We start from the raw sequence: 27,468 nt of genomic DNA, 5'->3' as shown, positions 1-27,468 counted from the left end.
GCATCCTGGGTGACATTCGTCGTTTCTTATAAATGATCATGTAAGAATCAATAGGTAGGAACAAGGTATAGGGCTGTGGCTGTGGCATATTACACACCCTACAGCGTAAATCATGAAAATATGAAATTATATATACATATACAGTCGTCAATCGCGTTCCTTGATCTCGACCTCGACAGAGACAGCTTCGACAATCTCCTCCTCGTCGACGGCGTACCGCATGACTCCCGCACGAGGAAAGCGCCGAAAGCTATACCGCTTATCCAGATCAGAGAGATGGGTGCGTCGCTGGGCGTTGGTCCAGCCATGCGTGCGGCGGAAGTCAGCCAGCATGGAGCTCCCGCCCACCCAGGGGACGACGGCGCCGAGCGTTTTGGGCATGCGCGGGGCCTGGAAGCGTCCGCGCCGGGTGACAAAGACGGCCATCACGATCAACGTGTCGGCTGCGACGATCGCCAGGATCGTGATTGCGGTCGGGGCCGAGGCGGCGATCCCCCATGTGTGGTGGATGACGGTGCCGTTGGCGACGGGGGCGGCGCGCGGTAACGACTGCAGATACATGGACTGGTAGAGGCTGAAGTAGGAGCTGAACGCCCAGCCGTAGACTTGTTCCGCGGCGGCGAGGAGCGGGCGGGGTTCGAGCCGGGCGCCCGTCGTCCCGTTGGCCGCCCGTTGCTCGTAGAGTCGCGCGGTGAGGAACCCGGGCCAGTCGTACGCCCCGTCGCTGGACCCGTTGGTCGCTGCCGCCGCCGTGGTCGCGCCGTTCTGCGTCGAGGTGCGCGCCAGCGCGAGGAACGCCCGGTGGTACTCGGCCAGACTGCGGGTGGCGTTGTCGTACACGGGGCCCGAGCTGATGGCGCTGCCGGCCACGGGCGTCGCGGCCTGGATCATCCCCCTACGGTCGAACTGGATGGTCGAGTTGCGCAGGTCGATGTGCGGCATGCACGACAGCGCGATCGTGTTGGCCGCCGTGACGGCTTCGTGGGCCTGCGCGATGTGCCACCGGCTGACAATCAGCACGGATGACCGACATGCCGTCGACACGTTGGCGCCCCCGGGACCGAGGTAGTGGATGGAGAGCGGGACGGAGGAGCCATTGTCGGTGCGCAGCGGAGCCATCTCGATGTGACAGGAGGAGGAGGAGGAGGAGGTGCTGTTCTCTCCCAGCGGCTGGTACTGCCACGTGGTCACGCCCGTCGTCGCGTTGGTCGTCACGACGGAATCGTTGAGGATGAGAGACCGACACTCGAGCCGGGCGCCGATGCCCAGCGTGTTGGCGCTGAACTCGTGGTGGCGGTCCCGGTGAGCGACGGTCAGCGGCGGGAAGGAGAAGCCGAAGGTGGTCCAGGGGGACAACGGGTGCAGCGCGTTGAGGCTGGATTGGAAGAAGTCATCGCTGACCAGGTCGCCCGCAGTGCCCGGGTCGATCAGGACGGATTGGCTGTAGGGGGAGGCGAGGTCGGAGGTGGGCAGGGCGGAGATGCTGAGCTGTTGGGTGAAGAGGCCACCCGTGATGACGCTGAGAAAGGTGTTGACCACGCACGCGAGGGCGACCAAGCCCAGCAGCCAGTGTCGGCCGCGCAGCGCCTTGCACAGAACGGCGAAGGGGGTCTGCGAGGCGTAGTTGAGCGAGAGCGAGCTGGCGGCGGGGGCGTGGCCGCGTTGCAGGTGCACCCATGGCTCGAGCACGCTCAAGTGACGGTGGATGGAGGTGAACAGGGCGCTGACCGAGGAGGCCAGCAAGGTAGGCCCGAAGGAGAGGATCACCTGCAGGACGCTGGATGAAGACTGGGAGAGATCGGCAAAGGAACCTCGGTTCATGAGGGAGCGCAGAGCGATCCCCATGCCGGTGATCATGGTCAACAGCGCGACAAACTCGATGAGAAAGATGGGTACGACGAGAAAATGCGGCCGAGGATCGGCCACGCGGGGGGCTCGAAACGGTGCGCGACCTTTCTCCTTGTTATTGTCATTGTTGTTGTTGTTGTTGTTGTTGTTGTTGTTGTTGTTGGGATCGGTCGCCTCCGGATGGGTCATTAGGAAGACATGCTGCTGGTGGCCGTCGAGGGGGATGATCTCGATACGGCCCTGGCCGTTCCAACGACAGCGCAGCGAGCGAGCCATGCGACGAAGCTTGCCTGTGGACCAAGTGTCACAGCCGACCTGTGGGTCAGCGAGCAGATTATTCTCCGGGTCGAACAGATCGCTGACGATACTGCACATGGCACCGATGGAGCCCGGATCGGACTGCAGGAAGTTGGCACGGCGCGGGTAGAGGAAGGCGAGGCCGACGGCCGTCAGGGCGCAGAGGAGAAGGATGGCCTCGGAGATGAGAGCGGCGCCAGGGACGATGGCCAGGCCGACGGAGTTGGTGATCTCATCGGCGTCGAGGGTGACCGGATTGGAGTCGAGATTGAAGAGTCGATTGAGGGCAAAGGCGAACGTCTCCTTGACGGTGGTGGTCACCTCGCTCTGCCATTGCGTTCCGGTGAGGGTGTCATCATCGTCGCCGTCGTCCACCCACAGACCCCCCGTGGCAGAGGCCCGGTCGAGCAGCAGGCTCTTGAACCCCTGGGCGTCAAACGTGGCGCTGGTTAGATTCTTGGGGACCGTGTGCTTGGAGAACTTGACCGAGGTGACGGAACTGTTGGCACGCATCTCCACCTGCGCATTGGCATACTGATATTGCAGTCGACAGGCAAAGGCCGAGGCGGAGGAGTTGTATTCGGGAAGGCCGTTACTGGAGGTGGTGTTGAGACGGTCCACGGATATCACAATGCCGTAGAGGTCAAAGGGATTGCGGGTGCAGGTGGAATTGAAGTGAAGGGTCTCTGCGGTGGTGCTGGTGGTAACGGTGCTAATATTCCCTGTGGAATTCCCCTGACCGACGATTGGGTCCCAGTAGCGGAGTTGGAATTGGGTGTCCCACGAACGGACCTCGGCCTCGACACTGAGATTGAGCTTGCAGTTGGCGGCGGTGGTGGTGGTGTTGGGGATGGCGAGACTGTCGACGGACCAGGACAAGGTGAGATAATCGGCCGCGTCGGCGGACTTGACGACGGTGGGCGAGGAGGGGAACGCCGGGTGGACGAGGGAGAGGTTGACGCAGGCCAGATCGGCCCAGTAGATGGTCTCGTTGAGGCGCCAGGTGGAGTGTTGGGAGGTGTTGGCGGCGGTAATCTCGATGGGGGGGAAGGCGTACTGGGCCGAGTCGGCGGCGGTGGCGTGAATATCCTGGGCGGCCTCGATGGCGAACCAGTCGGCCTGGCCGGGCAGACCGAGCAGCCGGGGCCAGACCTTGACGGACTGGTGGGAGAGGAGGGTCAACTGCTGGAGGTCGAGCAGACTGGTCTGCAGGGCGGGCAGGAACATGCGCAGGAGGAGGGTGAGCAGGGAGACGAGGGCGACGAGCCAGTGGCGGCGGCGCAGGGCGATGAAGGGGGTCAGCAGCGGGTGGAAGCTATAGTTGGTGAACAGGATGCGGGCGTCGGTGCCCTGGGGATGGGCGAGCTGGAAGTAGGGCTCGAGGCGCAGGACGTCGTAGTCGGTGAAGGACCAGAGGGTGACGAGGAGGACGGCGCACAGGGCGGGGATGTAGTTGTAGAGCAGCGAGACGGCATCGGAGATGTCATCGGCGTTGTCGTAGAAGACCAATCCCCCGGTCTGACGGCTGTAGCAGCGTAAGCCCTCGAGGGTGAGCATGGCGGCGACCATCACGGAGGCCAGGACGAAGAGGAAGGGCGGGCGCAGGGCCAGCGGGCGCCAGGGGGTACCATTCTGGGTGGAGGATCCTGAAATATCAGTATATTGACAGCGAAGAAGAAGAAGAAGAAGAAGAAGAAGAAGAAGATGATGATGAAGAAGAGAACGCACCAGCAGACGGGAAGCATCTCCGCCAGCCATCACGCCCCCAAGGCATGGTCGTGGAATCACGAAGCGACGGCCATGGACGAGGCGGGAGAGCACGACGATCAACCGCCTTTGCGAGGTAACATGGCGTATCGGATATTCAGGGTGGTGGTGATAGACGTGGTGATAGACGTGGTGGTGGTGATAGACGTGGTGATGGTGGTGGTGATGGTGGTGGGAGCGAACGGAGAAGTTTCAGGGAATCGGAAGATCGAAGCCGGTACAGGAGATGGGCCCGGAGGGAGGATCTGGACAGTGATTGGACGGGCGGTAGGACCCCTGCAGGGGAGAGCCAATGGGAGGACGGCATGGGGGCCGGTAGATGTTTGATTGGCCAGGACGGCGTCAGTGGCGAGAATCTAGACTGGTTACGGTTTGGGCCACGCGTCGCCGGTATTACGTCCTGTATTATTGCATTACTGTTTTGTCAATACCGTAGAGGTACTATGAGGTAGAGGTAGGTAACAAATAGTTATGGAGTAATAGGTACAGTATAGTTGCTGTACCTTGACTATTCTATATCTATTCTACTATTCTACGGAGTATTATTATTCTACTATGTACTATGTACTCTCGTTGCCCGGCGACCTCACCCCTTGCAGATCACAATTTATATAAAGCGACACCCAGTACCACTCATTGACAGAGGACTAGGTAGATATCCAACCACCGAGTTACTCCGTACCACTTACAGTAAGTTGATACCTCTGGCCGTTGTGACTGTTCCTAATGATAGATGCTTCTTCTTCTCGGCCTGGCCAGCATGGCCGCAGCATGGACCATGTCCACCCCCTACGGCGACCACGAAGGCAGCGCCGCCCTGGAGTGCACCGTCGTCGACTATCCGACCGGGTCGAGCATTGGAGTTACAGGCCTCGAGGCCGGCCAGGTGGTGACGCTGTGGGAGACGAGCTCATGCACGGGGGGAAAAGTGCATGTGTTTGAGACGGATGGGAGTGTTGATACCACAGCAGAGACATTGGCTTTTAATGTGCTTTCTTAATCCATGGCGATCATAGTCCCGATAGTAATGACACTCCGGTTGCTCATCTTGGAGCAAGAAGATTCCATGGAATAGAAGAATAGAGTCGGCTACTGAAATTAGTAATGATGATTCACACTTGGAGTATATAGTTGAAGTATATATCTGATTCTAGCATAGGGTATATAACATTTCCTGTACTTTAGATTATGATGCTTATTAATACTTATACCCGGTGTTATGAGTCATTGCCAGATCAATCCTTTATCTTATAAATCCTTTACCTCATTATCTTATTATTTAACATATTGACTATAAACATTGGTTATGGACCCCCGCGTAGGCGTCGGCGTCTTCCTCTTCAACGCCACCGGCCAGTTCATCATCGGCCAACGCAAGAACAGCCACGGCGCAGGTACGTCGACTCCGGGAATCCCATCTTATCTTGTAAACCCTCATCTCATCTCATCTCATCGAATCAAGGAACCCTCGCCCTCCCCGGCGGCCACCTCGAGTATGGCGAGAGCTTCGAGGCGTGTGCCGCGCGCGAAACCCTCGAGGAAACCGGCCTGGTGGTGGACGAGAAGGACATCTCCTTCTTCACTACGACCAACGATGTCATGCCTGGGGGCAAACATTATGTCACGGTGTTTGTGGGCGGCAGGGTCCACGGGGAGCCAACGGTAAATTCTCTGATAAGCTACTATTAATGCTCCTAATGCTAATTAATGTATATAGGTAACGGAACCTCATAAATGCGAGGGATGGCAGTGGGCAACGTGGGAGGATCTCCAGGCGTTCGATAAAGACAGGCTGTTCCAACCCTTGGTGGATTTGATGCTGCAAAGACCAGACTTTCAACCTCAAATGACAAAGAGTTGAAGACAAAAACAATACCTCCCAAGACATCATCATGTCGACACATAGATGTGTCTATATATAGATGTGTCTACACATAGATGTGTCTACACATAGATGTGTCTACACATAGATGTGTCTACACATAAATGTGTCTACATATAGATGTAGCAAAAGTCACCCCCCGTGGTGCTCATGAGCTGACGCATGGCGATGGGATCGCCATTCGCATAGCCAATGTCGATGACCGTGTCCAGCGTCGTGTTGGCCGACGGCGGCTCGTTCAAGAAGGTGCCCGTGCCGGAGATGGCCTCCAGCCGGTGGGCCGGGTCGAGGCTCTGCCAGATCCACCAGACGCGGTCGATCATGCCGTGGTGATGCCAGAACGCCGGATCGCCAGGGGAGACGTAGACGTCGCGCCCCGGATCGCCCCCCATGGCGTAGTGGCCGCCTCCGTGGACGCCGATGGACCCGGAGCCCGGAACGCCCTGCATGGCCATCTCAAAGTCCCAGATGTCATTGTTGGCCAGAATCAGGTCCACGACTGCGGTGTAGTTGGCGTACTGCTCGATGATCGCCGTCGTCAGGTCCCGCTTCAGGCACCGCGGGTTATAGTCAAACGGGTTGGCCGAGGACTGCGTCGTGCCGCCGGGCAGGGACAGCGCCGCAGGGCCCATGTTCACCGTGTAGTTGAGAAAGGGACCCGACGTGACACAGCCTCCGCCAGTACCGCGAGGCAGGTCGACCGGGGGGGTGTCGCCCAGGTAGAGGATGATCTCCGACTCGTTGCTCACGTACTCGCCGTTGCCGGACATGGAGGTGTCGCTGCCATCGAACACGGCCGAGTCCTCCAGGCTGTTGGCTGTAGCAGGCCAGTTCCAGTACCTAGACGTGTGAGCTCTGATAATTCAAGTAGTCTGTAAGAGTTTAGGTGTACATACGGGAAGTCGCCAGTGAAGCCACACTCATCACGGAGGGCTTGCTCAAACTGCCACGTAAAGTACCGGTGCCAGGCAAGGAACGTTCCCTATCCAGTCAGCAGGAGTTCTTCTTCTTCTTCTTCTTCTTCTTCTTCTTCTTCTTCTTCTTCTTCTTCTTCGCCTTCTCGTCAGAGCAGAACATACAGTATAGTGGATGTACAGTGTCTGGTTGATGTGTGTGGCGACAAAGTCATCGTAGCGAGTCTTTGCACCCGCTGCGAGGCTGGCAGGGGTCCGAGCCGGCAAGCTCTGCAAACACAGCACCGAGTTGATGTATTCCTTTCTCTCTGCCTTCGAGAAGGTGCTCCTACAGGGCGCTTTGTTAGTGGGACTGTCGAAGAACAAGAAGAAAGATGGGAGTTCCAATCGGTCTTACCAGTCACGACGGACCTTCAGGGTCTCCAAGGTACACCCTCCACGCTTGCTGTTGGACCCGGCCGTCAGGTTGGCCACCGTCTGGTTGTAGGCATGGCTGGCCAGGTCGTCAAGCTGCACGGCCGCCACCGCAGTCGAAGTCGCCGCAGCAGTAGGCAACGTCGACGTGCTTTCAGTGACAGCCAGCGACGGCAGAAGGAGAGCGCAGAGGCCCAGGCCAAACAGATTGGAGCCGATCATCATGGAGATGAAACAGAGAAGACGGAGGAGCCTTTCGGGACAAGCAACTTGGCACGAACGGGAGGAGGAGAAGATCCAAGATCAACAGAGCGATAGTCGGGCAAATATATAGACAAGCTGTTTCTCTCCTAGCAGGAGAGGTCTCTCTCTACCGTCCGGAATAGCCGAGCCAGTCACCCACGTTGCTGGATAGATCCGCTTGAAAGGCAAAAGCCAAAAGGGGTCAAAAAACGTGCTGAATGACAGCCATTGAGCTGGCGAATAGGACCGACCAAGGACAGAAAGTGGCTAGGGCTCCAATGCCGGAGATCCGGTGAGATATTGAGGCATGTGGGATGGGAACTGTGTGAACTGTTGGCCCGAGTTGAACCGACATCCATCATCATCTGCCAAGTGTTAGCGATGAACTATCGTGACTCTCGGTATAATCCCAAAGACAATTGTTGAGGCAAACCTTACGCCCTCTTGGCAGACGACCGTTTGCAGAAAACGCGACTCCACCAACGGTCACAGACTCAATATTGAGGATCTGGATTATGCAAGACATTCAAGGGTTCAATTTTCAGACTTCTGGACCCCGCTCATTCATCTGGATCGCTCCCCGGGAAAGGAGTCTGTGGCCATACGCGAGGGGCGACGCTCACATTCCAGGGAGACACTCCTCCCATGGATCGTATCTCTCCACCCAGCCAAACCGGCAAACCCCCGACGATCATGGTCGTATTTCCATGGGAGGAAATGATAGCCGCCAGGAATGTGCACGGCCGTTGGTGTACACGAGACGGGTGAGCCAATTTTCTGGATGTGACCCTGATTTTTGTCTAGTCGGTTCCTAGAGAACAGAGCAAGAAAAGATATCGAGTCAGGAAGTCACTGTCAGGGGAGAATTGGGAATTCTGGACTTGCGAATAAGTTCACCGATGCTGTCGAAAGTTTAGTAAGGACAGAAAAAAAAGACAAGGGCGGGCCTCCAGAGTTTGCCTCAAAGACGTGATAATTGTTCCTTGTTCGATTTCTCAATTATTGAGTCCATCGAGTCGCTACTATATTTCACGTCCGGCTGTCGCGAGGAGGTGTTGCAACAATGATCTGATCAAGTCCAAGTCTTCTGCTCGTCCTATTGATCTCGTTCTCCCCTTCGTACAGCATCCAGATGGATCCCCAAGAGCTCGCGGTGACCGCGGCGCGCTCGGAGTCGCATGTCGCTGGCGCCGGCCTGCCGGATGTCAACTTGGGCCCCAAGATTCTGATATCGACCTCGATCGTGACGTGGGCTGCCTTCTTTGTCGTGGCAGTTCGCATGTATGTCCGTGTGTTTGTGATCCGCAATGTGGGCTTGGATGTGAGTTCTTTGCGTTGCCCAAGGAAAAGCCATTGATATTAACAAATGAATGATAGGACTGGACAATGGTCTTGACGATGGCCTTGGTATGTGGTTTCTTTCTTCCCACCTTGTCTGTCCAGTTGATCCTAATTTGCTTCGCAGTCCCTCAGTGGATGGGCCATCACTATCCCCGAAGTCCTGAACGGCGCTGGCCGACATACCATATACGTGGAGAAGACGGCGAGCAAAGCCATGCACTTGAACTTTGCAACGGAACTCATCTACCTGTGGGCGATTGCAGCCGTCAAGATCTCCATCGGATTCTTTCTGTTGCGCTTCGCTCCTCGCCGGGGATATAGGGTCTTCATCTCAGTAGTCATGGGTAAGCCAGAGAGTCTGAAAGATGAACGGAACAATGCTGACGGACGTGAAACCTTCAGTCGCCATGACAGTGTACACGCTCATCTGTAACTTTGTAAGTTCCGACCCTTTTCCTCTCTGGATATGGCTATAGATCATGATTCTCATTCGCGATCAATTTCAGACCATCCTGTTCCAATGCAAGAAGATGGAGACTCTCTGGAACCCCAATGTTCCCTCCAAGTGTTTCAGTCCAACGCAGCTCTTGGCCCTGGCATATACCAACGCAGGTATGCCACTCTATCGCTTCTTCTTCTGGTACATTCTTGACACTGTCTGATACAGGACTGAATATTCTCACTGATCTGATCTTCGCCATTCTTCCTGGGATCATGCTTCGGTAGGTGTTCCTTTCTAGCGTTCTGCTGGTGATTCACCACTGACACCGCTGTCTCCAACTAGGCATCTCCAAGTCAACAAACGCACCAAGGCGTCTCTGGCCTGTATTCTCGGCCTGGGAGTATTGTAAGTGGCATCACACAATCACGGTCCAGCTGGCTCGAAGTACCACTTTGCTGACTCAACCCTCTTCCAAAGTGCTTGCGCTGCTGCGTTTGTCAAGCTCTCCATCCTGCCCAACTATGGCAAGACGGGCGATTTTCTCTGGGACTACAGCGACCTGACAATCTGGGTAGTGTAAGGATGCCTGCTATCCAGAGATCGTGATGGTGATTTTGGTCGTTTGCGTGCTGACATTCGTCCACAGAACGGAATGCAACGTAGGCATCATTGCCGGCAGTCTCCCCACCCTCAAGCCGCTGTTCAAGCAAGTGCTCAACACCTATGCCTCCCGTTCCAAGTCGAAGCCCTACTATGGCACCGGCGGCGAGTCCTACCAGCTGCGCAAACACTCGCGCTCTGGCAGCAAGCCGCTCTCCAGTGTAGACTTGGAGACCTCTGAAACATCCCATCGTACTCGGCAGCAGTACGAGGCGACCAGCTATGCTCGACCGGGCGGGAAAACCTCGAGCGAGGAGAGTATCCTGCCAGCCCATGGGGCCAGGGGCATCATTATGACAAGGGAGATTCAAGTGTTGACCGAGACGGGGAGTGGAGAGCGTGCCGATGCCACATGGGGTAGAGCTATTTAGGCCATACTTGAACAATTTCTGTATAACTAGTATTCATATGTGGTGATTATCAATGGAACTACGGTCAGCCAGTGTATACTTCAGAAATAGGTTTGTCGAAGCAATGTTATATTCCATCTTGACAAACCTCTCTTTCCAGTCAAAACGTAAAGGAAATATAGACAAATAAACATACCGAATGACTCGACCACACCGAATCACAGCCTACCACTTTGAACCGAATGACTAGTAACCAAGGAAATCCATGATCCGAGGTACCTTCGGCACTTGCTCCGGCTAATCGTGCCTTTTGGCCCCAAAATCTCGCCAACTCAAAATCCCCCGATAAGTTGTTGGTCCGTATAGATGGTGCGGCAAACTGAGACAAGGAAAAATTTTGAGAGGTCGTGCCTCGCACGAATCCATTTTGGACCTGTCCAGTGCCCAGCTGTCAATTGGATAGCACGACAGGAGATGGAGCCAGCCTATCTTTGGTTCAAGAAAATCATCCGAAAGCTCGACAAAAAAGGGATTTGCTCATACGCCCCATACTGCCTGTCCTTTGTGATGACCTGGTTCTCGCCAAAGTCGATTTAGTATCCTTGGTTAATAGCGCATGCCATTGTAGTTTGTGCTTTGATCATCAGGGGCTCCAAGGGTTGGGGAGTGTCCCTGAATCCAAGGCTTGGTCGGTCGTCGATGTGATGTGAGCCTCCACATGGTCCACTTCTAGGGTGACATTGCGATCCGCCAGGGTCGAGTCTGTACGATGCAGAGGTTCTGCTCCCCTGTTGCGAATCTTCAGGGCAGCTGTTTCACCGTCAAAAGCAAAATGACTCGTCGAAAGCTGTGCAATTGTCTCTATTCAAGGTTTGCATCGTCCATCTAGGCAAATTGAGCCTCAAGAATGGGTTCCCCCCAAAGTCAGTGATTCCCTAGCACGGTAAGCAGGATCGCACAGTTTACTCCCGAACGAGGTGTAACAAGTACAGAGTAGGTTGTGATGAAACTGTATGGTAGGCTTGAAAGGCAAAGCAGGACCCTGGACCCTTGGGATCGCTGATGATCATGGATTCTGGTCCCTTGAAGCTGAAACAATCCCGGTTTTGGAAGTCCTGATTGGGAAAACTCGGGTTGCCTCTTTGAGTCGACTCTGAGGTATACGGCATTTGGGAGAATGAGGACTTTGTCGACAGTGAGACAGACTCCAAAGGTATAAATTATGGACGGTCACCCAGGCCATTTTCATGCTCTGTCACACTGCAAAGCCATCGAGTAGACTCAGCGAGTTCTTCTCCTCTCTTCAGACATTCTTTTCTCGATCGAACGCTGGTCCGATATCCTTCGTTAAACCGTCAGTCATTCTCATCAATCGTTACAAATCACCATGAAGGCGACCACTGCTGCAATTGTGCTGGCATTCTGCAGCTTCGCCTTTGCTGCGCCTCTGGCTCCCACCAAGACCATTCCCACCAAGGTCAACAGGCGCCAGTTCACCTTGCCTACTGATCTGAGCTCCTTGTTCCCTTCCGGCTTAGCCAGCCTGGAGGGAGGCGATGATCTGAGCTCTCTGTTTCCCTCTGGTTTGGCCAGTCTTGGAAGCTTCGATGATCTCGGAGACTTGTCCGACTTCTTGAAGAAGCGTCAGTTCTCCTTCCCTACTGATCTGAGCTCCCTGTTTCCCTCTGGTCTGGCTAGCCTTGAGGGAGGTGATGATCTTAGCTCTCTGTTCCCTTCGGGCTTGGCCAGCCTTGGAGACCTGGATGACCTCGGAGACTTTTCCGAATTCCTGAAGAAGCGTCAGTTCTCTTTCCCTACCGATCTGAGCTCCTTGTTTCCCTCTGGTTTGGCCAGCCTTGGAGGTTCCAGCAGTCTGGGAGACTTTTCCGATCTGATTCCCACCTCCTTCCCAAGCCTGATGAGCGGCGGTGGAGACTGGACCAGCATGCTCAGTGACTTGGAGAGTGGATCCGGTTCATCCGAATTGAGCAGCTTGATGGGAGGACTCCGCGCGCGTGAGGCGGTGCAGAACAAGGCCAAGCGTGAAGCGGTGCAGGAAAAGGCCAAGCGCGCCAGTTCGGTCTCCTCCATCACAGAGAACGGTGTCACCAGCAAGGCCGCCTGCCAGCCTCTGACCTTCATTTTCGCCCGAGGAACCACCGAGATGGGTAACATGGGAAGCGTTGTTGGACCCCCTGTCGCCTCTGCACTGGCGAGTCTCACCAACAACCAAGTAGTTGTCCAGGGTGTTGATTACCCTGCTTCCGTTGAGGTAAGAAACGAATATTTCCCAAGAATGTATCAATGACATTACCTAACTGATATTATCAGGGCAACGCCGAATTGGGCGCTTCTGGCGGCCCTACCATGGCCAGCCTAGTGAAGCAGGCGATCTCCCAATGTCCCAACACCACAGTTGTCTTGGGCGGATACTCTCAGGGCGCGATGGTCGTTCACTATGCCGCCAACCAGCTTTCCTCCGGTCAGGTCAAGGCTGCCGTCCTCTTCGGCGACCCGCTCAAGGCCCAGTCCGTGGGCAAGCTGTCCAGTTCCGCCGTGAAGGAGTTCTGTGCCGTCGGGGACCCCGTGTGCGAGAATGGATTCAACGTGATGGCGCACTTGACCTACGGCTCTGACGCTCAGAGCGCTGCGCAGTTCCTCGTTCAGGCTGCTGGGGTTTCGTCTTGATGAAGTCGACCAGACGATCTCTGCTGTTCGTCAGCTTATGTCACTCATTGAAGCCGTGGATTGACTTACGCTTTTTACTGTGTCTTTCGTTGGTTTCTGTCGGAATGCCGCTCTTTCTGTTCGATGTCACTGTTGCTTTGTTTTGTCAGCTGTCTAGATGATAGTTGAGCTAGTTTCAATTGTATTGAGCCGTTATTAATCTTCTCTCCAGTAGACTTTGATTCATAAACGATTCAGGGATGATTGAAAGATGGTTCAGGCATGAAACATGTCGATAAAGACAGTTGCAGCAGACGTCGACAAGTTGAAGCATCGCGCCTTCCGTGTTGGTAAAGGAGTGTTTGTAGTGTTTGTAGTGTTTGGTATATTTGCATTGTTTGCATGTTTGCATGTTTGTGTTTGAGATTTATATCACGTGCCCTCCAGCGGAAGGTAGCGGCAGAAAATAGCCCCTCCATGAAATATTGTGGGTGAGTCACTCTGCGGTTATTATCAGGAGACAGAGAAGCGCATCCGTCGAGCCTACCTTGGAGACCGGTCTGATAGCGTCGATCATGGCGAATCCCTGCACCCCGATCCTGCCGATTCCCGGCAAGCGCAACATCCTCATCACCAGCGCCCTGCCCTATGTCAACAATGTCCCGCATCTTGGCAATCTGGTGGGGAGTGTGCTGTCCGCCGACGCCTTTGCTCGGTTTTGCAAGGCACGGGGGTTCCAGACGCTGTATATCTGCGGATCTGTGAGTGAAGGAGTCTATTGGTTGATGATGAACAGCTGGTTAACTAGAGTGGTGTAGGACCAATACGGTACGGCGACCGAGACCAAGGCGCTGGAGGAGGGGGTAGACCCCGCGACGCTGTGTGCGAAATACCACGCGATCCACAAATCGATCTATGACTGGTTCAAGATCGAGTTCGATATCTTCGGACAGACGCCCACCGCCCAGCAGACGGAGATTGTGCAGACGGTGTTCCGCGGCCTGTGGGAGAACGGGTTCATCGAGGAGCAGGAGACCACACAGCCCTTCTGTCCGACCGAGTCCCACGCAAGCTTTCTGGCAGACCGATACGTCGAGGGAGAATGCAGTATATGTCATGACCTGGGCGCCCGTGGCGATCAGTGCGACAAGTGCGGCAACCTGCTGGACCCCTTTGAGCCGGAGTCGGACAAGGCGGATCTGAAGGAGCCCGGCACAGACCAGAACGTGACGCAGCCTACACAGGAGGAAGATGTGGTTTCCAAGGCGACGGGGTGGCTGATCAACCCGCGGTGCAAGCTGGACGGGGCGACACCCGAGAGACGCAAGACGAAACATCTGTACCTGCGTCTGGATCTGCTGAAGGACAAGATTGTCCCCTGGTTCGAGAAGGCCAGCAAGGAGGGCGAATGGAGCGCCAACTGCATTGCCATTGTGCAGTCGTGGATCGACAAGGGCTTGAAGCCCCGCGGGATCACGCGCGATCTCAAATGGGGTGTGCCGATTCCGACGGACGTGGAGGGGTTGAGCGAAGAGGAATACAGGAACAAGGTCTTCTACGTGTGGTTCGACGCCTGTATCGGGTACGTGTCGATCACCAAGAACTACACCGACGGCGAGGATCTGTCGGGCACCAAGTGGGAGCAGTGGTGGAAGAACCCGGACGACGTTTCTCTGTACCAGTTCATGGGCAAGGACAACGTTCCCTTCCACACGATCATCTTCCCCGGCTCGCAGCTGGGCACGGGCCAGAAATGGACGCAGGTGCACAAGCTGTCGGCGACCGAGTATCTGAACTACGAGGGGGGCAAGTTCAGCAAGTCCAAGGGGGTTGGCGTGTTCGGCACTAACGCCAAGGACACGGGGGTGGACGCGGACATCTGGCGGTTCTACCTGCTGTCGCGCCGGCCGGAGACCAACGACTCGGAGTTCAAGTGGGAGGAATTCATCAGCACGAACAATAACGATCTGCTGAAGAACGTGGGCAACCTGGTGCAGCGGGTGATCAAGTTCTGCCAGGCCAAGATGGGCGGCGTGGTGCCCGACTACACCAAGTATACCAGTGAGGGGTTGGAGGAGCACAAGAAGCAAGCCAACGCCCTGCTCAAGAGCTACCTCGACAACTTCGAGGCCATGAAGATGCGCGCCGCGCTGTCGGATGTTCTGCACATCTCCGCCCTGGGCAACAAGCTGCTGCAGGACAACAAGCTGGACAACCGCCTGTTCACCGAAGAGCCCGACCGGTGTGCGGCCGTGATCGGTCTGGCCTTGAACCACCTGCACCTGCTCGCCAGCGTGCTCGCGCCCTACATGCCTGGCACTGCCGAGTCGATCCTGCAGCAGCTGGGCGCGGACCCTACGCCGCTCATCCCGGACACGTTCGACCCGACGCTTCTGGCCCCTGGCCAGGCGATCGGCGAGCCCAAGCTATTGTTCCAGACCATCCCTACCGCCAAGCTGGATGAATGGCGCGATGCTTTTGGTGGCGAGGAGCTGCAGAGGCAGAAACGCCTGGAGGCCGAGAAGGCGGCTGCAAAGAAAGCGGCCAAGGAGCGCGAAAAGGAGCGCAAACGCCAGAAGAAAGAGGCTGCCGCTGCGGCCGCTGCCTTGGAGAAAGTCAAGCTGGACAACTAGACTTTTTTTCATCTTCCTTTCCTTTTAAATTGATTTCAATATGTTTCCTGGTTTAACATCTCGGCTGGTTTTGCGTTCAACACGTGCATTATACATTGAGATTACGAATACATGTTCGGTGATAGTTGCAACTGGTATACTGTCACAATACAAGCAAGGGCATCAAGACAGAGTATTAGAGCATTCAACGAGCGAACCGGCTCAGCCGGTATAAACAATGAAAGATATCCATGCTCATGGGTCATGACAGCTACACACCGTCAGTACATATACGTCAAGTACAGATATGAGGGAATACTCACTCAACACATATCCGCCGTGTTCCGCTTCTCTATCCTGCGCGACTCGTAGACCAGAGCATCTATATTCCGCTCTCGTACTTCGCGCATATAGCCCTTTTGTTCATGACTCGGCTGGGGGAAGACGTCTTCCGTGGGAGGGGAGAAGTGCGAGTGCAGGGCGTATGCGATGAGCACGGCGGCGACACAGCCGAGGATGACGAGGAAGACGATCAATTCATAGCTCATAGCCATTTCTGAATAGTCAGTGATAACCGTTCCATCTTAAGATTCGTGTGGTTGATACTCACTGCCGGTTCTGGTACTATAGGGTATCTGGAGAATCAGGAAAAGATGGAGACAAGAAATGGAAGAGAGAGAGAGAGAGAGAGACAACTTGAATGACTTAGTCAACGAGGGAAGATTCGACTCTAATAGACGAGTAAACGACTGACGATGAATGAAGAGTGTTTGGTGAAGAGACTGCCGGGGCTCTTTAAAGCGCTGCATCGAACTAAACCCCCATATGAGCACCTCTGCAACAGGGGCAACATCTTCGCCTGTTGATTGGACAGGAACCCTAGACAGCCTGTCGTCCTGATACCGCATGGTCAAGATTCTCCTCTCGACTCCGTCCTTGATGGTCGGACAGATTGCAAAGGAACAACAGCATCCCAAAGGGGTTAGCGCTAGGGCTCAGAATAGCATCAGTGATGTCATAATCCGAGCCGGCCAATCAGACCTTGCATTGTCCTGGTGGGGCGACAATTCTGAATGGCGCGGCTGACATCACGTGACGCGCTAGTCCTTGTTGGGAGCGCATTCGCATAAAGTTGATAGTGGTCAATATGGAAGCAATGATATAGCTTGATACAGTACAGAGTAGGTAGTAAATTGGAACAATCCATTAAATAATAGCCTAAATTTAGACTTGCATGGCTAGTTCAATAGAGGTAATTTCGAGTATTGGTATTATTTTAGTATCTGTAAATTACTGCTTTCGCTGCAAAAGTAGACGCCTCGTAACAACTAGTAATTTGATGGAAGACCACTGGACTAAAAGGTTCCAAACAATCTGTCACACATTTATGGAGTACATTTTTCAATTAACTAGTAGTAGTCATCAATACTCTAGTTTAGTAGATATGGTATCTATAGTGAGATCCTGCTGCTCTTCTAAAATACCCTTTACTATTTAATACTTTGAAGAGTGTAAAATTTAAATTTAGTCACCTCTGCCAGAATAGAGTATACTATAGTCTATAGATATTATTATATAGCAGGAGATAACTGCTTCATGGATTATTAATCCTACTATATAGAGTAAGTGTCTACTCCCCCAGGTTTAAGCATAGGAGAGACACAGGCTCCAATGTGTAGATTTAGAGATATTTACTAATAATCAGGTATTCATATACTTATTTAGTTAAGGCTCTCTTTCAATTTACTTCCTATTATTTAGTCTTGTGAATGCTATAGGGAATCTCCTATAAAGAATACTTCCACCAGTGAATACTCTCTGCTGATGACTATAAATACCCTGAATCCCTGGTCCTCTTTCCTCTTCTTCTCGTCTCTCTATCCCTCTATAACAGTCAAGATATATACTCAATGGTCTACATTTGGAATACCTCTCTCCTAATAATTACCTCCTTCTACTCAGGTATATTTACAATTCTTGCTGGAGTACAATCCTACCTCTTGTCTTGAAAAGTCTGTCCTCTACAATGCAGAACGGAGCCTCAAGGCGCCCCTGTAGGCCAACTTTAAGCTCCTGTGCTCGTTGCTGCGTTGTCTCTTCCCTACGAGGTCTTTTTGCCAGGCTCCAGCTCGCAGTATCCTGGTAAGAAACCCCTTATATTCGCGAGGTTTGCTAATGAGTAGGCCACTCCCTGTCCTGCAGGGCACTCAGAAGTTATAATAGTAGGTTTCTAGACGCTGAATTGATCGAACCTACTAACAGAACCAGCTCTGTTGACTGCTGCTCATTTCCAAAACGAAATGAAAGACTGTCGTTCTGTCTACTCTTGATGCACGTCTGGCTTATGGCTGTTGAGTCCTTCCCTGCTGAAACAACCTCTCGTTGCCTTGCATAAGCGTTGATGAACTTTCAGACCCTTTATTGGAACACGGCCATGCCAAAGACAAGCACGCAATGAGTCTGTAGTTTATAACGAGGGAGAAGTGAGATTTAGGACTGGAAGGCAGAAATACATGCCTTATTAGAACTTTATCAGTTATTAAAATAAAACATGTTATTTTATCACTTTTGTTGTCTTTCTTTCTCTAGATAGAATCCATCAAACACGGGCATCGATTTCTCCTGCCAAGTGCATCGAATCTCCTCCTACCTCATCTCAGCTCTTTCAACAACTCTCAACCACCGCTGTCAGTCCTCACAACCCCGCAGACACTCGTCAGGCACCGGAGGAAATTGCGGGGATTTCAATAGACGATCCCGCTATCCCCGTGAATACTGACGATCCCTGCTTCTTCTCTCCAGGTGACGAACGGCGACAGGGGTCATGATTCGCACGCTGCACCTCCAAGCGGTGCAACTCCCCTGGCGATTCCTTGCTTTGCTATAATGCAGGAAGACAAACAAATTGAAGAAGAGGAGAGCGAGCGACTTCAACCGACTGCCGAGATGAATCATCCGAATTGTTGATCGTGACATCCTGCGAAGGCCGGGGGAGATGTCCGAGGGGCTATAAAGAGTGTCATTATTTTCTTCAATTCTCCTTTTTCTACACTATACCATTCTCCTTACTCATCACAGCTAACATCTACGGTATGGCCTCTATAGTGTGTCTGGCGACCTTCCTCTGCGGCGCAGCCTCTGTGTCCTTCTACCCAAACACCAACCTGACCGACACGTCAGGCAATATCATCCAGGCCCACGGCGGGACAATCATCCAGGACCAGAACGCGTTGGCCTCGGGCGCGACAACATGGTACTGGTTCGGCCAGGACGACAGCACCGACACCGACTTTGACGGGTTCCTAGGCGTGCCGTGCTACAAGTCCGACGACGGGATGGCCTCGTGGGATTACCTGGGGCTGGCGCTGTCGCCTACAGCAGGAACAGCAATTTCTGACGACGCGGTGGTCGAGCGGCCCAAGGTGCTGTACAACGCAAAGAACGACGAGTACGTCATGTGGTTCCATCTGGATAACAGCGACTACGGGCTGGCAGAGGTGGGCGTGGCTACCAGCTCGAGTATCGAGGGTCCCTACACCTTTCTGTCGGGTTTCTCACCCTTGGGCCATCAGAGTCGTGATATGGGCGTGTACCAGGACCCGGACACCGACGAGGCATATCTCATCTTCGCTACGGACGATAACGCCAATCTGGCCATCGCCTTGCTGAACGACGACTACACCAACACCACGGAGGTTGTGTACAACTTTACCGATGTGTACTGGGAGGCGCCGGGGGTCATCAAGAACGACGACACGTTCTATCTGATTGTGTCGCCGCAGAACGGCTGGACTCCGACGGCCAACATCTACATGACTGCCAGTTCGATGAGTGTATGCACCTACACTGAGATGAATATGATAATGCTAATGCTAATAATGCCAAGGGCCCATGGTCAGACTATGAAGAACTCGCACCTACCGAGGCATACACCTATCTGTCGCAGAACGCATACGACCTGACGATTGTAGGCAGCGAGGAGACAACCTTTGTCTACTTTGGCGACCGGTGGAACGGAGACGAGCTGTTCTCCTCGACATACAGCTTCCTCCCACTAGAAATCGACTCCTCCGGGACCATGACCCTCCACAACACAGGCGGGTGGTCGCTGGACGTCGAGACAGGCGCCTGGGCCGACCTGTCGTACACGAGCATCACGGCGGCGGAGTCGAGCTCGCGCACCACCGTCTCCTGCACGGATGACTGCTCGGGTGGGAAAGCAGTCAGCATGACCGACTCGACGACGTTCACCTTCACCTGGGATGGGAGCGATGGCGACAAGATCATGCAGGTGCAGTATACCTACTCTGGGTCGGACAATTCCTTCCTCAACCTGGGCGTCACCGTCGGCGGGGTCGCGGTCGCGGGCAATGTTCTGATTGAGAGCACGATTGCCGTGTACACGCAGCAGGCGCCTATTCCGTTGACCCTGTCGGAGGGCGACGAGGTGGTGATCAGCCTGCTCAATTGGAATGGCGACTCTGTTTTGATCGAGGGAGTGGATATTTACGTGGAGTAGTGCATACCACATGTTTAGTCGGCTGTCTAGTCTATTCTTTTCATTCAATTAACTCGTCTATAATCGTCAATAGCCAATGTAACCTACTATTAATAACTTGTCTGGTGGTGGTGTTCTGACTCATCTGAAACTAGCTGGTCAGATCTCTCTTTTTTTACTCTACATATCCTCCCTCTCTCTGCCACTCTATAACTCTACCACTCTCTACTGCCCTATATTCACAATGATCAAAACAGACCAGTGTGTAATTCGCCCCTACACGACCGAAGACATCGAGTCCAGCTCCCACCACGCCAACAACGCGTCTATCGCGCGCTGGCTGCGCAACGGATTCCCGCACCCGTACACCGTCGACGACGCACGCAAATGGATCGACTCGGTGCTCAATTCGTCGCCGATGTACGACTACGTGATTGCCGTCAGCGATGGCACGGATACCGATCAGGCGAAAACCACTGCGATCGGAGGAATCGGCCTCAAGACACGCTCGGACGTCAACCACCGCACCATGGAGATAGGATACTGGCTCGGCGAGGAATACTGGGGGCGCGGGATCGCCACAGGCGTCGTCAAGGCCTTCTCGACCTGGACGTTCGAGACCTTCCCGCAGATTGTCCGTCTCGAGGCAGAGGTGTACGAGGGCAACGAGGGCAGTGCGCGCGTCTTGACCAAGGCGGGATATAAACTCGAGGGGCGGATGAGGAAGGCGGTGGAGAAGGGGGGGAAGATTATGGATTTGCTTATCTTTGGCTTATTGCGGGAGGATTTAAAAAACGAGGAATAGAACAGTTGATAAATACGAGGTAATCTATCGAGTACTGTATATTACAGCACCTGGCAGGGATTACTGTTACAGTGTTACTCCGTAGTTACCAAGGTTTCTCTGAGCTGAGTAATCAGCAGCTCGCAAGACCATTCCCCATATGGTTAGCGCTATAACCCTGAACTTGCCCCCAAATGGGTTAGCGGTAAGGCTGAGCGTTGGGGCTGTTTTGATGAGGCATTTCCGCTTTCCTCCTTCCTCCTTCCTCCTATCAACTGTTGACTCGACGCCGACACCGACACTTTTGGCTCTCCTGGCACCTGCAAGACGCCGTCACTCTTAATCTACCACTGCCACTGCCACTGTTGATCCTCCAGCTGTCGAGTGGCTTGGGACAAATTAATTCTCCATGGATCAGCTCGTGATGGATCGTCGTGCCCCCGCCCACTCCGCCGCAGCCACGAGTGCCTTTTGTGGAAAGGCATGCGACGGGTGAAGCAGCCAGCGCAGACACTTGACGAGTATTTAAGATGCCTCGACTGTCTTTCATCTCTGGAATCAATTAGAGTACGTTCAGAGTACAGTGTATTCATAGTCCAATACTCACCATGGGCCTTTTCCACCACAGCTCCAAGAATCATACCTGCCCGGTGCCTGCGCACTTGACAGAAGGTACGTCCTTAAGAAAACACCAAAAAAAAAAAAAAAAAAAAAAAAAAAAAAAACTATTTCAGACATTAACACGGTCGCAGATGCCTCCAAACTGCTGTTCGGCACGACCTCCTTCTACAGGTTCAATATGATCCTGTCGGGCGCCTGTACTGCGTTTGCCTGCCTGACCATCTTGGCTCTGCTGTGCCTACACGCGACGCATCTCAGCAAGCCCAAGGAACAGATCAAGTGAGAAGGCTTATCCTCGAGCATAAGGAAATACTAATAAACAGGATCATGCGCATCTCCCTGATCATCCCCATCTATTCTATCCTGTCCTTTCTATCGATTTGCTTCCCCAACGCATACGTCTACCTGGACGCCTGGCTGAATTTCTTCGAGGGCATCGCCTTGGTCAACTTCTTCCTCCTTCTATGCGACTACCTCTCGACGGACCCGGAACAGCGCAACGCCTTCTTCGCCCAGGTCGACTTGCCCGCGGACAAGAAGACCAAGAAGCCCGTGAACGGCTTGGACCTGTACAGGGTATGACAATATGACATTAGACTCAAAGCTTTCTTCAACACGCTGACTGCATAGAAATCATGGATCATGGCCATCCAGTTTCCCATCGTCTCCCTTATTGCCGCACTGGTCACCGCCATCACCCAGGCGGCCTCTATCTACTGTCTGGGGAGCAACAAGCCCTACTTTGCCCATCTATGGGTGAGTACCATGGTCTCTCAAGTGCCTGCATCAACTGACGAATAGATCTCTATTGTTCAAAACGTGTCCGTTGGCGCCGCCGTCATCAATGTTTTGAGGTTCTTCACCGTGCTCAAGGCCCACCTCAAGGGCATCAACCCTCTTGTCAAATTCGTCGCGTTTAAAATCATCGTCGGATTTACCTTTTTGATCAGCGTGAGTCAGCAATAGTAGGGCACAACCAAGTGGCAACAATACTAACCAATCAGATCATCTTTCTGATCCTCCGCGACACGAGTGCCCTCGCCCCCTCCGATACCCTCACCTGGGCAGACGTGAACATCGGCCTGCCCACGATGATCATCTGCATCCTGATGGTCCCCATCTCGGTCTTCTTTCACTACGCGTACGGAATCAAACCGTACAAACTGCACAAAAATCCCCGCCAGGTCGAGCAGGGCGACTACGCCAACATGCAGCCCGCGCGCTACGAGGGCGGCCTGTTCAACATCCGCATGTGGCTGTCTCTGTTCAGCATCCGCAGCTTGATCCGCGCCATGTCGCTCAAGCCCCCGAGCCAGATGGAGTACGCGGGCGGCAGTCTGAGTGAGCAGCCGCAACTGACCTACGACACGGCCTACCGTGGTCGCGATGAGGTTCCGTATGCTTAGCTCGCCAGTGCTTAGCTTAGCATCTAGTGTATCTTGAGTATATGCTATGCTATGCTGTATGATATGTTTCGGTCGCTGTCTATATTGTACTAGATAAACTTTAATGCTATTGACGATCCATGCCTACCACACCTCTACTACATCTCCCTATACATCTATACACCTCAATACAACTCTCATGTCCCGTCATACCGACCACAAACCCAACCCGCGTCAAGCGATGCGCATTCTCGGCCTCGGTCTCGCCCGCACAGGGACAAACTGTACTGCGAGATACTATCCTATACCATACTTACGAACTAAGTCATTAGCAATGGCCATCGCCCTCCGTCAACTGGGGTATACGCCCTACCACGGCTCCAAGTGTTTCCATAACCCGCCCCACGACTTCAATCTCTGGATTGCAGCTTTGAACCGTAACCTTTACCAACAATGATAACAGCCGTGATGCAGATAGCGGCAATGCAACCAAAGAAGTATACGGGAGAGAAGAGTCCGACCGTCTCCTAGGCGCCTACGACACATGTCTCGACATTCCTGTCGCAGATCTTCTGGCGCGAGCTGGCGAGCTGGCAATCAAGCCTACCCCGACGCCAAAGTGATCTTAACCACCGCAGGTGAAATGCTTAGCAAAGTTTGACGAAAAAGCCTGGCTCATCTCGTCGCACAAAACAGCCTGGAAGTTCATGCAATTTCCCTTTTTTTGGCGGGCGGTTGGCTTATACCACGGCGTAGTTCCATGGAGATGTCGCGATGGAGGGTTCTCTGTTGTCGTTGTCGTTGGTAAGGTGTTCAAGCTGGTTGAGAGTGTAGCTGTTCCATAACCCCCTGCAATGCTTATTGTCAGAATATCAGGTAATTATGCTTAATCTAAGTCTCAATCTCAAAGTATCGTATGTGGAACTGCTTAATAATCTATGAAGTCACTCGCCGATCTCTCGGTGCGATCGCCGACTCTCCCTCATATTTCCCTCTCTTCTTCCCACTCTCCCCCTCCTCTCTCTCTCTCTCTCTCTCTGTGATTATCTCATTCAAATCCACAATGGGAATTATTGGGAAATTCGTCAAGCTCACCACGTACGGCGGCGTGGCCACCGTCGGCGCGTTCTTCTGGAGCACGCGCAGAGACGTCTTCGTGCCCATGCCACTGTCGGACCACATCTTCCACTCCCCGCAGCACGTCAAGCTCAATCCCTCGCAGAACCCGACGACGCATGATTTATGTGTGCGCAGGGTGCCCTTGTCAGATATAAATCCCACCCTGTTGGAGAAGAAGGGCAGGCTCGTGGAAGCGTTCTGTGCGGGTGTCTGGTCGGGATGGGGTACGTCAGACTGGAGATTAAAGAAACTCAGGTTCTTTCCAAGCTGACTGGCGTTTTCTTTTCCTTTTTTCTATAGGATACGCTTTCCAACGTGCATACCTCGCCCGTAAATACCAGGGCCCCGAGACCGCCTCGCAGCTCTGGGAGCCTGCCGACCTGCGAACGTCGTCCTACGAGGCCGGAACTCTGATCACCGACCACTTCGAGGTTGTCGAGAAAACATCCGAGCGCATTCTTGTTCGCTGCGGCGATACCCCGCGCAACCAGGACGTCAGAGCATCCGATGGTCTGTTTGAGATGTCTGCCGTCGTGAAACCGGATGAGGGGGTCGCCGAGTTCGCGTTGAAGAGCTGCTTCTTCCGCGGCCTGGGCAAGGCCGAGGGAGAACCCATGCCCCCTCACATCGCCTGGCTGCATCGCCAGTATACCAAGTTGTGGTTGGAGACGGCCCTGAGTAACGTCACCAGGTAGAGCGAAGGTGTTTGTTGGTTCATTCATTCCTTCTTTTTGGTTCGCTGTATATACGATACCCGTCTGTTCGAATGGAGATTATCGAAATACCTTTGGACTCTGCTTCTGTCTGAGTACCTATCTGAGTACATACAAGTTTTAACAAGAAAGCTATGCTCCGTTGGATACGCAGGTGTCATGAAAGCCATCCTCCGTTGGATATGCAGGTGTCATGAACGGTGCAAACTTCCACGCAATGTCAAAGTCAAAGATCCCGACTCATTCTCCTTGTCACTACCTCCAGCTGGCATTTCCACGATATCCCTCGACATGTGGCTAACAACAGCAGGATACAAAAAACGAACTCGTGCAAAGGATATCAATAATGAAACCGTGAACCGGCACACACCCAGTGACAGATTCCCCCCCTGTCAGCACCGACCTGTGGAGGGGTTCGACTGCGTTCGAATGCCATCTGTGTTTTGAAGATGGCTGAGTAGATGGCGGAAGCGTTAGACTGCCCCTCGTGCTCGGAACTGGGTGATGTATGGAGGGATTGTCGGAATACTCCCTCTCAGCGAGGGCAGTGAAGAGACAACGAACTCCTGCAGAGGGATAACCATGGAGAGTACCATTTGCCGCAAATACATCGAAGAAATGACGGATATCTCGCTCTATGGGTCATTGTCTCGTCCAGCCGACCTGTGGAGGGGTTGGACTGCGTTCCCATACCGCTTCATCGAGCCGGGTGATGAATCAGGGTTGGGATACGCAGCATGAGCCAGGTCATAAGTGCCGTTGCCGGAGGAGAGAATGGAGGGAGTGTCGGGCTATGCCCCCCTGCGCCAGGTCCATTGAGAAGCACCGAATGCCTGCAAGGGGATACCCAAGAGAAGCATGGGGTATCACAGATTAGAATCTGGAATATCTCCCAGCCCATCCATCAGGACTTGAGCACAAATGGACAGGAGTATCATGAGGTGCCCATGAACCAACAATATAGGCTCTTCCAGAAAAAGTCGCACACACAATGAAGACCCGAAATGCTCCACGCCAAGGTTCAAGAGAGGCATGTTCGTACTCGGCTCGGTTGTACGACAGCCGCGTTGCTCGTTCAGAAAGTACCGCCATTCCCATGCAACGAGTTCGTCTGGAATCCAGAATCAATCCACTCGAGAGAAGATAGGTATCTCTTCCATTTCGAACGAACGTAACAAAGAACACATAAAAAAGAGAAAAATGCGCGGAAGCTGGAGGGGGGTAAAGTTCTGCCCCGACACAGCTCGAGCATGCCGTGCAGTCAAGCATGACTGAGAAAAGCAAAACCATCACCATCCATGTTCGTCTGGAAGCCTGTCAAAACTTGCAACCGGAACCAGGCCGTGCAGTCTGGATTTTGGCGCTTGAGCAAGCCCAACCCGCCACCACATCCCGAGGGTATTCATATTCGTTACCCACATGTCAGAGAAAAAGAGGAGCTCTCCATTGACAGAATAAGGCGTGGGAAAAACGATTTCTTGCCAGGTGGTTCATGGTCTGTCATTGAAATCCGGGATAGGAGGGCAGAAGGCTGTCTCAGCACCACATCAAGCAATGCTTGAGGAATTGATCGTCTGTTTCGAAATCGTGGTAGTCTTAGGATCGTCGTCACGGAATGTAACGGCTCGAAACCATGTCTCGGGAGTTGGTCCATTGCTTAGCACTGAACCTGGAGCTTGGAGGACGGAAGGCTACATCAAGCAATGCTCGAGGAATTGTTCGTCCAGTTCGAAGTCGTGATGGCCATGGGATCATTGGAGCGGAATGTGACAATCCGAATCCGTGATTTAGTCCAGGAGCAATCGTGTTGCCCTTGGGTACGTTGCCGCCCGTTACTTCATCCGTTCGTTGAACGCGAGGCAGCGTTATTGAGGGTAGTACTAACCCGTGCCCACCAGCCTCTCATGAAAAGTCAGTTTATTCCATTTTCAACACCAGAAATATCCACGCTTACCATGAATGCACAGCGTGTATACACAGGATGAGCCCACGAGAACAGTCGGATGAAAGTGAAAAGCACCAAGAAAAGCACAGCACCGCATCACGGCTTGCTGAGAAGGGTAAAACAGGATCTCGATCTCGATCTCGATCTCGATTTGGATCTCCATTGACGCCCTTGTGGAATAGCTTTTGAGAGAGGAATGTTAGTCGACTCCTGGGATTCCCAAGGGGCTCTGTACTACTCACATCCTTTACCAGCCGGTAGTTAATAGCAGCTGATTGACGCAGACGTGTACTGCGCATTTTATACACGACGATAAGGTTGAACATTGGGGATGAAACTATAAAATGAAAAGCATGAAGAAGATGCAAGACAGCAAAAGACACTTGAGCTTAGTGTCTCTTCTTCTGGAGAAGATATGAAGGTATATAAAGATGTATAAGGATGACTGCCCAGGTATGCCCACCACCCCGAAGGGAGGAGTGTGTATGAGGAGAAGATGAAGATGAAGACCAGGAGCAGGGGAAGGGGTATTTATATCCCTCTGATGGAGAGTATGAGTGTGAATCCATAGATTCACCGGGTTGTGGTGTGGTGAGATAGTTCTTTATGGTAATCGGCTATGGCTTCAGGATACCAGCGCACAGCACCTCACTGTTAATGACATATAGAAAAAGAATTTCTTTAAGAACACCATATACAAGCTCTGTGGTTATATAGAAAGAGTGTTTATAACTAATATATTAGACCTAGCTGTTAAATACCTCTTCTGGACTGCTTTGTCCTACTACAAAGGCATCTGTGTCATATCCTTAGACGGGATCACTGGTATAGTTCGGCAGACACTGACGCGAGAACCGAGATACCCCGAGCTTCGAGCAGTTGGATACCTCAGGCAGTCTGTCTGACTCTTGCAGTAGAATCGCACAATGGATGACAAGGTGAATGAGTAATGGATCCGAAAGGAGA

The 27,468-nt window shown here is 53.2% G+C and overlaps 14 protein-coding genes across 14 annotated transcripts; 10 read left to right on the top strand and 4 right to left on the bottom strand.

The window, feature by feature from the left end:
• Positions 1-147: 147 nt before the first annotated feature.
• Positions 148-3,919, bottom strand: ASPZODRAFT_151833 (hypothetical protein; the record flags this gene model as incomplete). Its single annotated transcript, XM_022725782.1, has 2 exons — positions 148-3,791; positions 3,874-3,919. 2 exons carry the CDS (start codon positions 3,917-3,919, stop codon positions 148-150), a joined length of 3,690 nt encoding a protein of 1,229 aa, XP_022581847.1.
• Positions 3,920-4,490: 571 nt separating this feature from the next.
• Positions 4,491-5,088, top strand: ASPZODRAFT_132338 (hypothetical protein). The gene is made up of 2 exons (XM_022722989.1): positions 4,491-4,602; positions 4,646-5,088. Exon 2 carries the CDS (start codon positions 4,646-4,648, stop codon positions 4,910-4,912), a length of 267 nt encoding a protein of 88 aa, XP_022581846.1. The 5' UTR covers positions 4,491-4,602; the 3' UTR covers positions 4,913-5,088.
• A 130-nt stretch (positions 5,089-5,218) lies between these two features.
• On the top strand, positions 5,219-5,773 carry ASPZODRAFT_65423 (hypothetical protein; the record flags this gene model as incomplete). Its single annotated transcript, XM_022729306.1, has 3 exons — positions 5,219-5,306; positions 5,375-5,574; positions 5,630-5,773. The coding sequence occupies 3 exons, from the start codon at positions 5,219-5,221 to the stop codon at positions 5,771-5,773; spliced, it is 432 nt and encodes a 143-aa protein (XP_022581845.1).
• A 131-nt stretch (positions 5,774-5,904) lies between these two features.
• ASPZODRAFT_151831 (hypothetical protein) lies at positions 5,905-7,347 on the bottom strand (the record flags this gene model as incomplete). The annotated part of the gene is made up of 4 exons (XM_022725781.1): positions 5,905-6,634; positions 6,691-6,776; positions 6,874-7,036; positions 7,106-7,347. The coding sequence occupies 4 exons, from the start codon at positions 7,345-7,347 to the stop codon at positions 5,905-5,907; spliced, it is 1,221 nt and encodes a 406-aa protein (XP_022581844.1).
• Positions 7,348-8,205: 858 nt separating this feature from the next.
• Positions 8,206-10,253, top strand: ASPZODRAFT_96276 (hypothetical protein). The gene is made up of 9 exons (XM_022730525.1): positions 8,206-8,686; positions 8,743-8,772; positions 8,831-9,050; positions 9,109-9,143; positions 9,213-9,318; positions 9,374-9,428; positions 9,491-9,553; positions 9,626-9,724; positions 9,795-10,253. Exons 1-9 carry the CDS (start codon positions 8,498-8,500, stop codon positions 10,177-10,179), a joined length of 1,182 nt encoding a protein of 393 aa, XP_022581843.1. The 5' UTR covers positions 8,206-8,497; the 3' UTR covers positions 10,180-10,253.
• Positions 10,254-12,154: 1,901 nt separating this feature from the next.
• ASPZODRAFT_65522 (hypothetical protein) lies at positions 12,155-12,846 on the top strand (the record flags this gene model as incomplete). Its single annotated transcript, XM_022729308.1, has 2 exons — positions 12,155-12,430; positions 12,490-12,846. 2 exons carry the CDS (start codon positions 12,155-12,157, stop codon positions 12,844-12,846), a joined length of 633 nt encoding a protein of 210 aa, XP_022581842.1.
• Positions 12,847-13,114: 268 nt separating this feature from the next.
• ASPZODRAFT_2128988 (hypothetical protein) lies at positions 13,115-15,895 on the top strand (the record flags this gene model as incomplete). Its single annotated transcript, XM_022727823.1, has 4 exons — positions 13,115-13,237; positions 13,273-13,316; positions 13,343-13,586; positions 13,644-15,895. The coding sequence occupies 4 exons, from the start codon at positions 13,115-13,117 to the stop codon at positions 15,456-15,458; spliced, it is 2,226 nt and encodes a 741-aa protein (XP_022581841.1). The 3' UTR covers positions 15,459-15,895.
• On the bottom strand, positions 15,584-16,589 carry ASPZODRAFT_1945060 (hypothetical protein). Its single transcript, XM_022727403.1, has 3 exons — positions 16,048-16,589; positions 15,761-15,993; positions 15,584-15,708 (listed from the first exon to the last, which is right to left on the bottom strand). The coding sequence occupies exons 1-2, from the start codon at positions 16,343-16,345 to the stop codon at positions 15,761-15,763; spliced, it is 531 nt and encodes a 176-aa protein (XP_022581840.1). The 5' UTR covers positions 16,346-16,589; the 3' UTR covers positions 15,584-15,708.
• A 1,940-nt stretch (positions 16,590-18,529) lies between these two features.
• Positions 18,530-19,956, top strand: ASPZODRAFT_65375 (hypothetical protein; the record flags this gene model as incomplete). Its single annotated transcript, XM_022729301.1, has 2 exons — positions 18,530-19,270; positions 19,324-19,956. The coding sequence occupies 2 exons, from the start codon at positions 18,530-18,532 to the stop codon at positions 19,954-19,956; spliced, it is 1,374 nt and encodes a 457-aa protein (XP_022581839.1).
• Positions 19,957-20,069: 113 nt separating this feature from the next.
• ASPZODRAFT_132324 (hypothetical protein) lies at positions 20,070-20,799 on the top strand. Its single transcript, XM_022722987.1, has one exon. It carries the CDS (start codon positions 20,180-20,182, stop codon positions 20,738-20,740), a length of 561 nt encoding a protein of 186 aa, XP_022581838.1. The 5' UTR covers positions 20,070-20,179; the 3' UTR covers positions 20,741-20,799.
• A 528-nt stretch (positions 20,800-21,327) lies between these two features.
• Positions 21,328-22,746, top strand: ASPZODRAFT_16007 (hypothetical protein; the record flags this gene model as incomplete). The annotated part of the gene is made up of 6 exons (XM_022726449.1): positions 21,328-21,391; positions 21,454-21,619; positions 21,664-21,916; positions 21,971-22,096; positions 22,142-22,291; positions 22,345-22,746. The coding sequence occupies 6 exons, from the start codon at positions 21,328-21,330 to the stop codon at positions 22,744-22,746; spliced, it is 1,161 nt and encodes a 386-aa protein (XP_022581837.1).
• A 178-nt stretch (positions 22,747-22,924) lies between these two features.
• On the top strand, positions 22,925-23,348 carry ASPZODRAFT_16006 (hypothetical protein; the record flags this gene model as incomplete). Its single annotated transcript, XM_022726447.1, has 3 exons — positions 22,925-23,009; positions 23,058-23,162; positions 23,257-23,348. The coding sequence occupies 3 exons, from the start codon at positions 22,925-22,927 to the stop codon at positions 23,346-23,348; spliced, it is 282 nt and encodes a 93-aa protein (XP_022581836.1).
• Positions 23,349-23,788: 440 nt separating this feature from the next.
• Positions 23,789-24,539, top strand: ASPZODRAFT_16005 (hypothetical protein; the record flags this gene model as incomplete). The annotated part of the gene is made up of 2 exons (XM_022726445.1): positions 23,789-24,068; positions 24,145-24,539. 2 exons carry the CDS (start codon positions 23,789-23,791, stop codon positions 24,537-24,539), a joined length of 675 nt encoding a protein of 224 aa, XP_022581835.1.
• Positions 24,540-25,217: 678 nt separating this feature from the next.
• ASPZODRAFT_1941035 (hypothetical protein) lies at positions 25,218-26,057 on the bottom strand. Its single transcript, XM_022727399.1, has one exon. It carries the CDS (start codon positions 25,851-25,853, stop codon positions 25,431-25,433), a length of 423 nt encoding a protein of 140 aa, XP_022581834.1. The 5' UTR covers positions 25,854-26,057; the 3' UTR covers positions 25,218-25,430.
• Positions 26,058-27,468: the final 1,411 nt, after the last annotated feature.

Source organism: Penicilliopsis zonata (assembly GCF_001890105.1).
Source record: "Penicilliopsis zonata CBS 506.65 unplaced genomic scaffold ASPZOscaffold_6, whole genome shotgun sequence".
In the NCBI taxonomy this organism is placed as follows: domain Eukaryota; kingdom Fungi; phylum Ascomycota; class Eurotiomycetes; order Eurotiales; family Aspergillaceae; genus Penicilliopsis; species Penicilliopsis zonata.
The sequence above is the reverse complement of the archived record's forward strand: the minus strand, read 5'-3'. Positions and strand labels throughout refer to the sequence as shown.

Bases quoted from the DNA above. Each gene is read 5' to 3' on its own strand.
- ASPZODRAFT_132338 (XM_022722989.1), top strand. From the start codon at position 4,646: ATGCTTCTTCTTCTCGGCCTGGCCAGCATGGCCGCAGCATGGACCATG.
- ASPZODRAFT_96276 (XM_022730525.1), top strand. From the start codon at position 8,498: ATGGATCCCCAAGAGCTCGCGGTGACCGCGGCGCGCTCGGAGTCGCAT. The intron at 9,429-9,490 runs GTAGGTGTTCCT...GTCTCCAACTAG, and splicing joins CTTCCTGGGATCATGCTTCG to GCATCTCCAAGTCAACAAAC. The intron at 9,725-9,794 runs GTAAGGATGCCT...ATTCGTCCACAG, and splicing joins GACCTGACAATCTGGGTAGT to AACGGAATGCAACGTAGGCA.
- ASPZODRAFT_1945060 (XM_022727403.1), bottom strand. From the start codon at position 16,345: ATGCGGTATCAGGACGACAGGCTGTCTAGGGTTCCTGTCCAATCAACA. The intron at 15,994-16,047 runs GTGAGTATCAAC...CTGACTATTCAG, and splicing joins CTATAGTACCAGAACCGGCA to AAATGGCTATGAGCTATGAA.
- ASPZODRAFT_132324 (XM_022722987.1), top strand. From the start codon at position 20,180: ATGATCAAAACAGACCAGTGTGTAATTCGCCCCTACACGACCGAAGAC.
- ASPZODRAFT_1941035 (XM_022727399.1), bottom strand. From the start codon at position 25,853: ATGGTGATGGTTTTGCTTTTCTCAGTCATGCTTGACTGCACGGCATGC.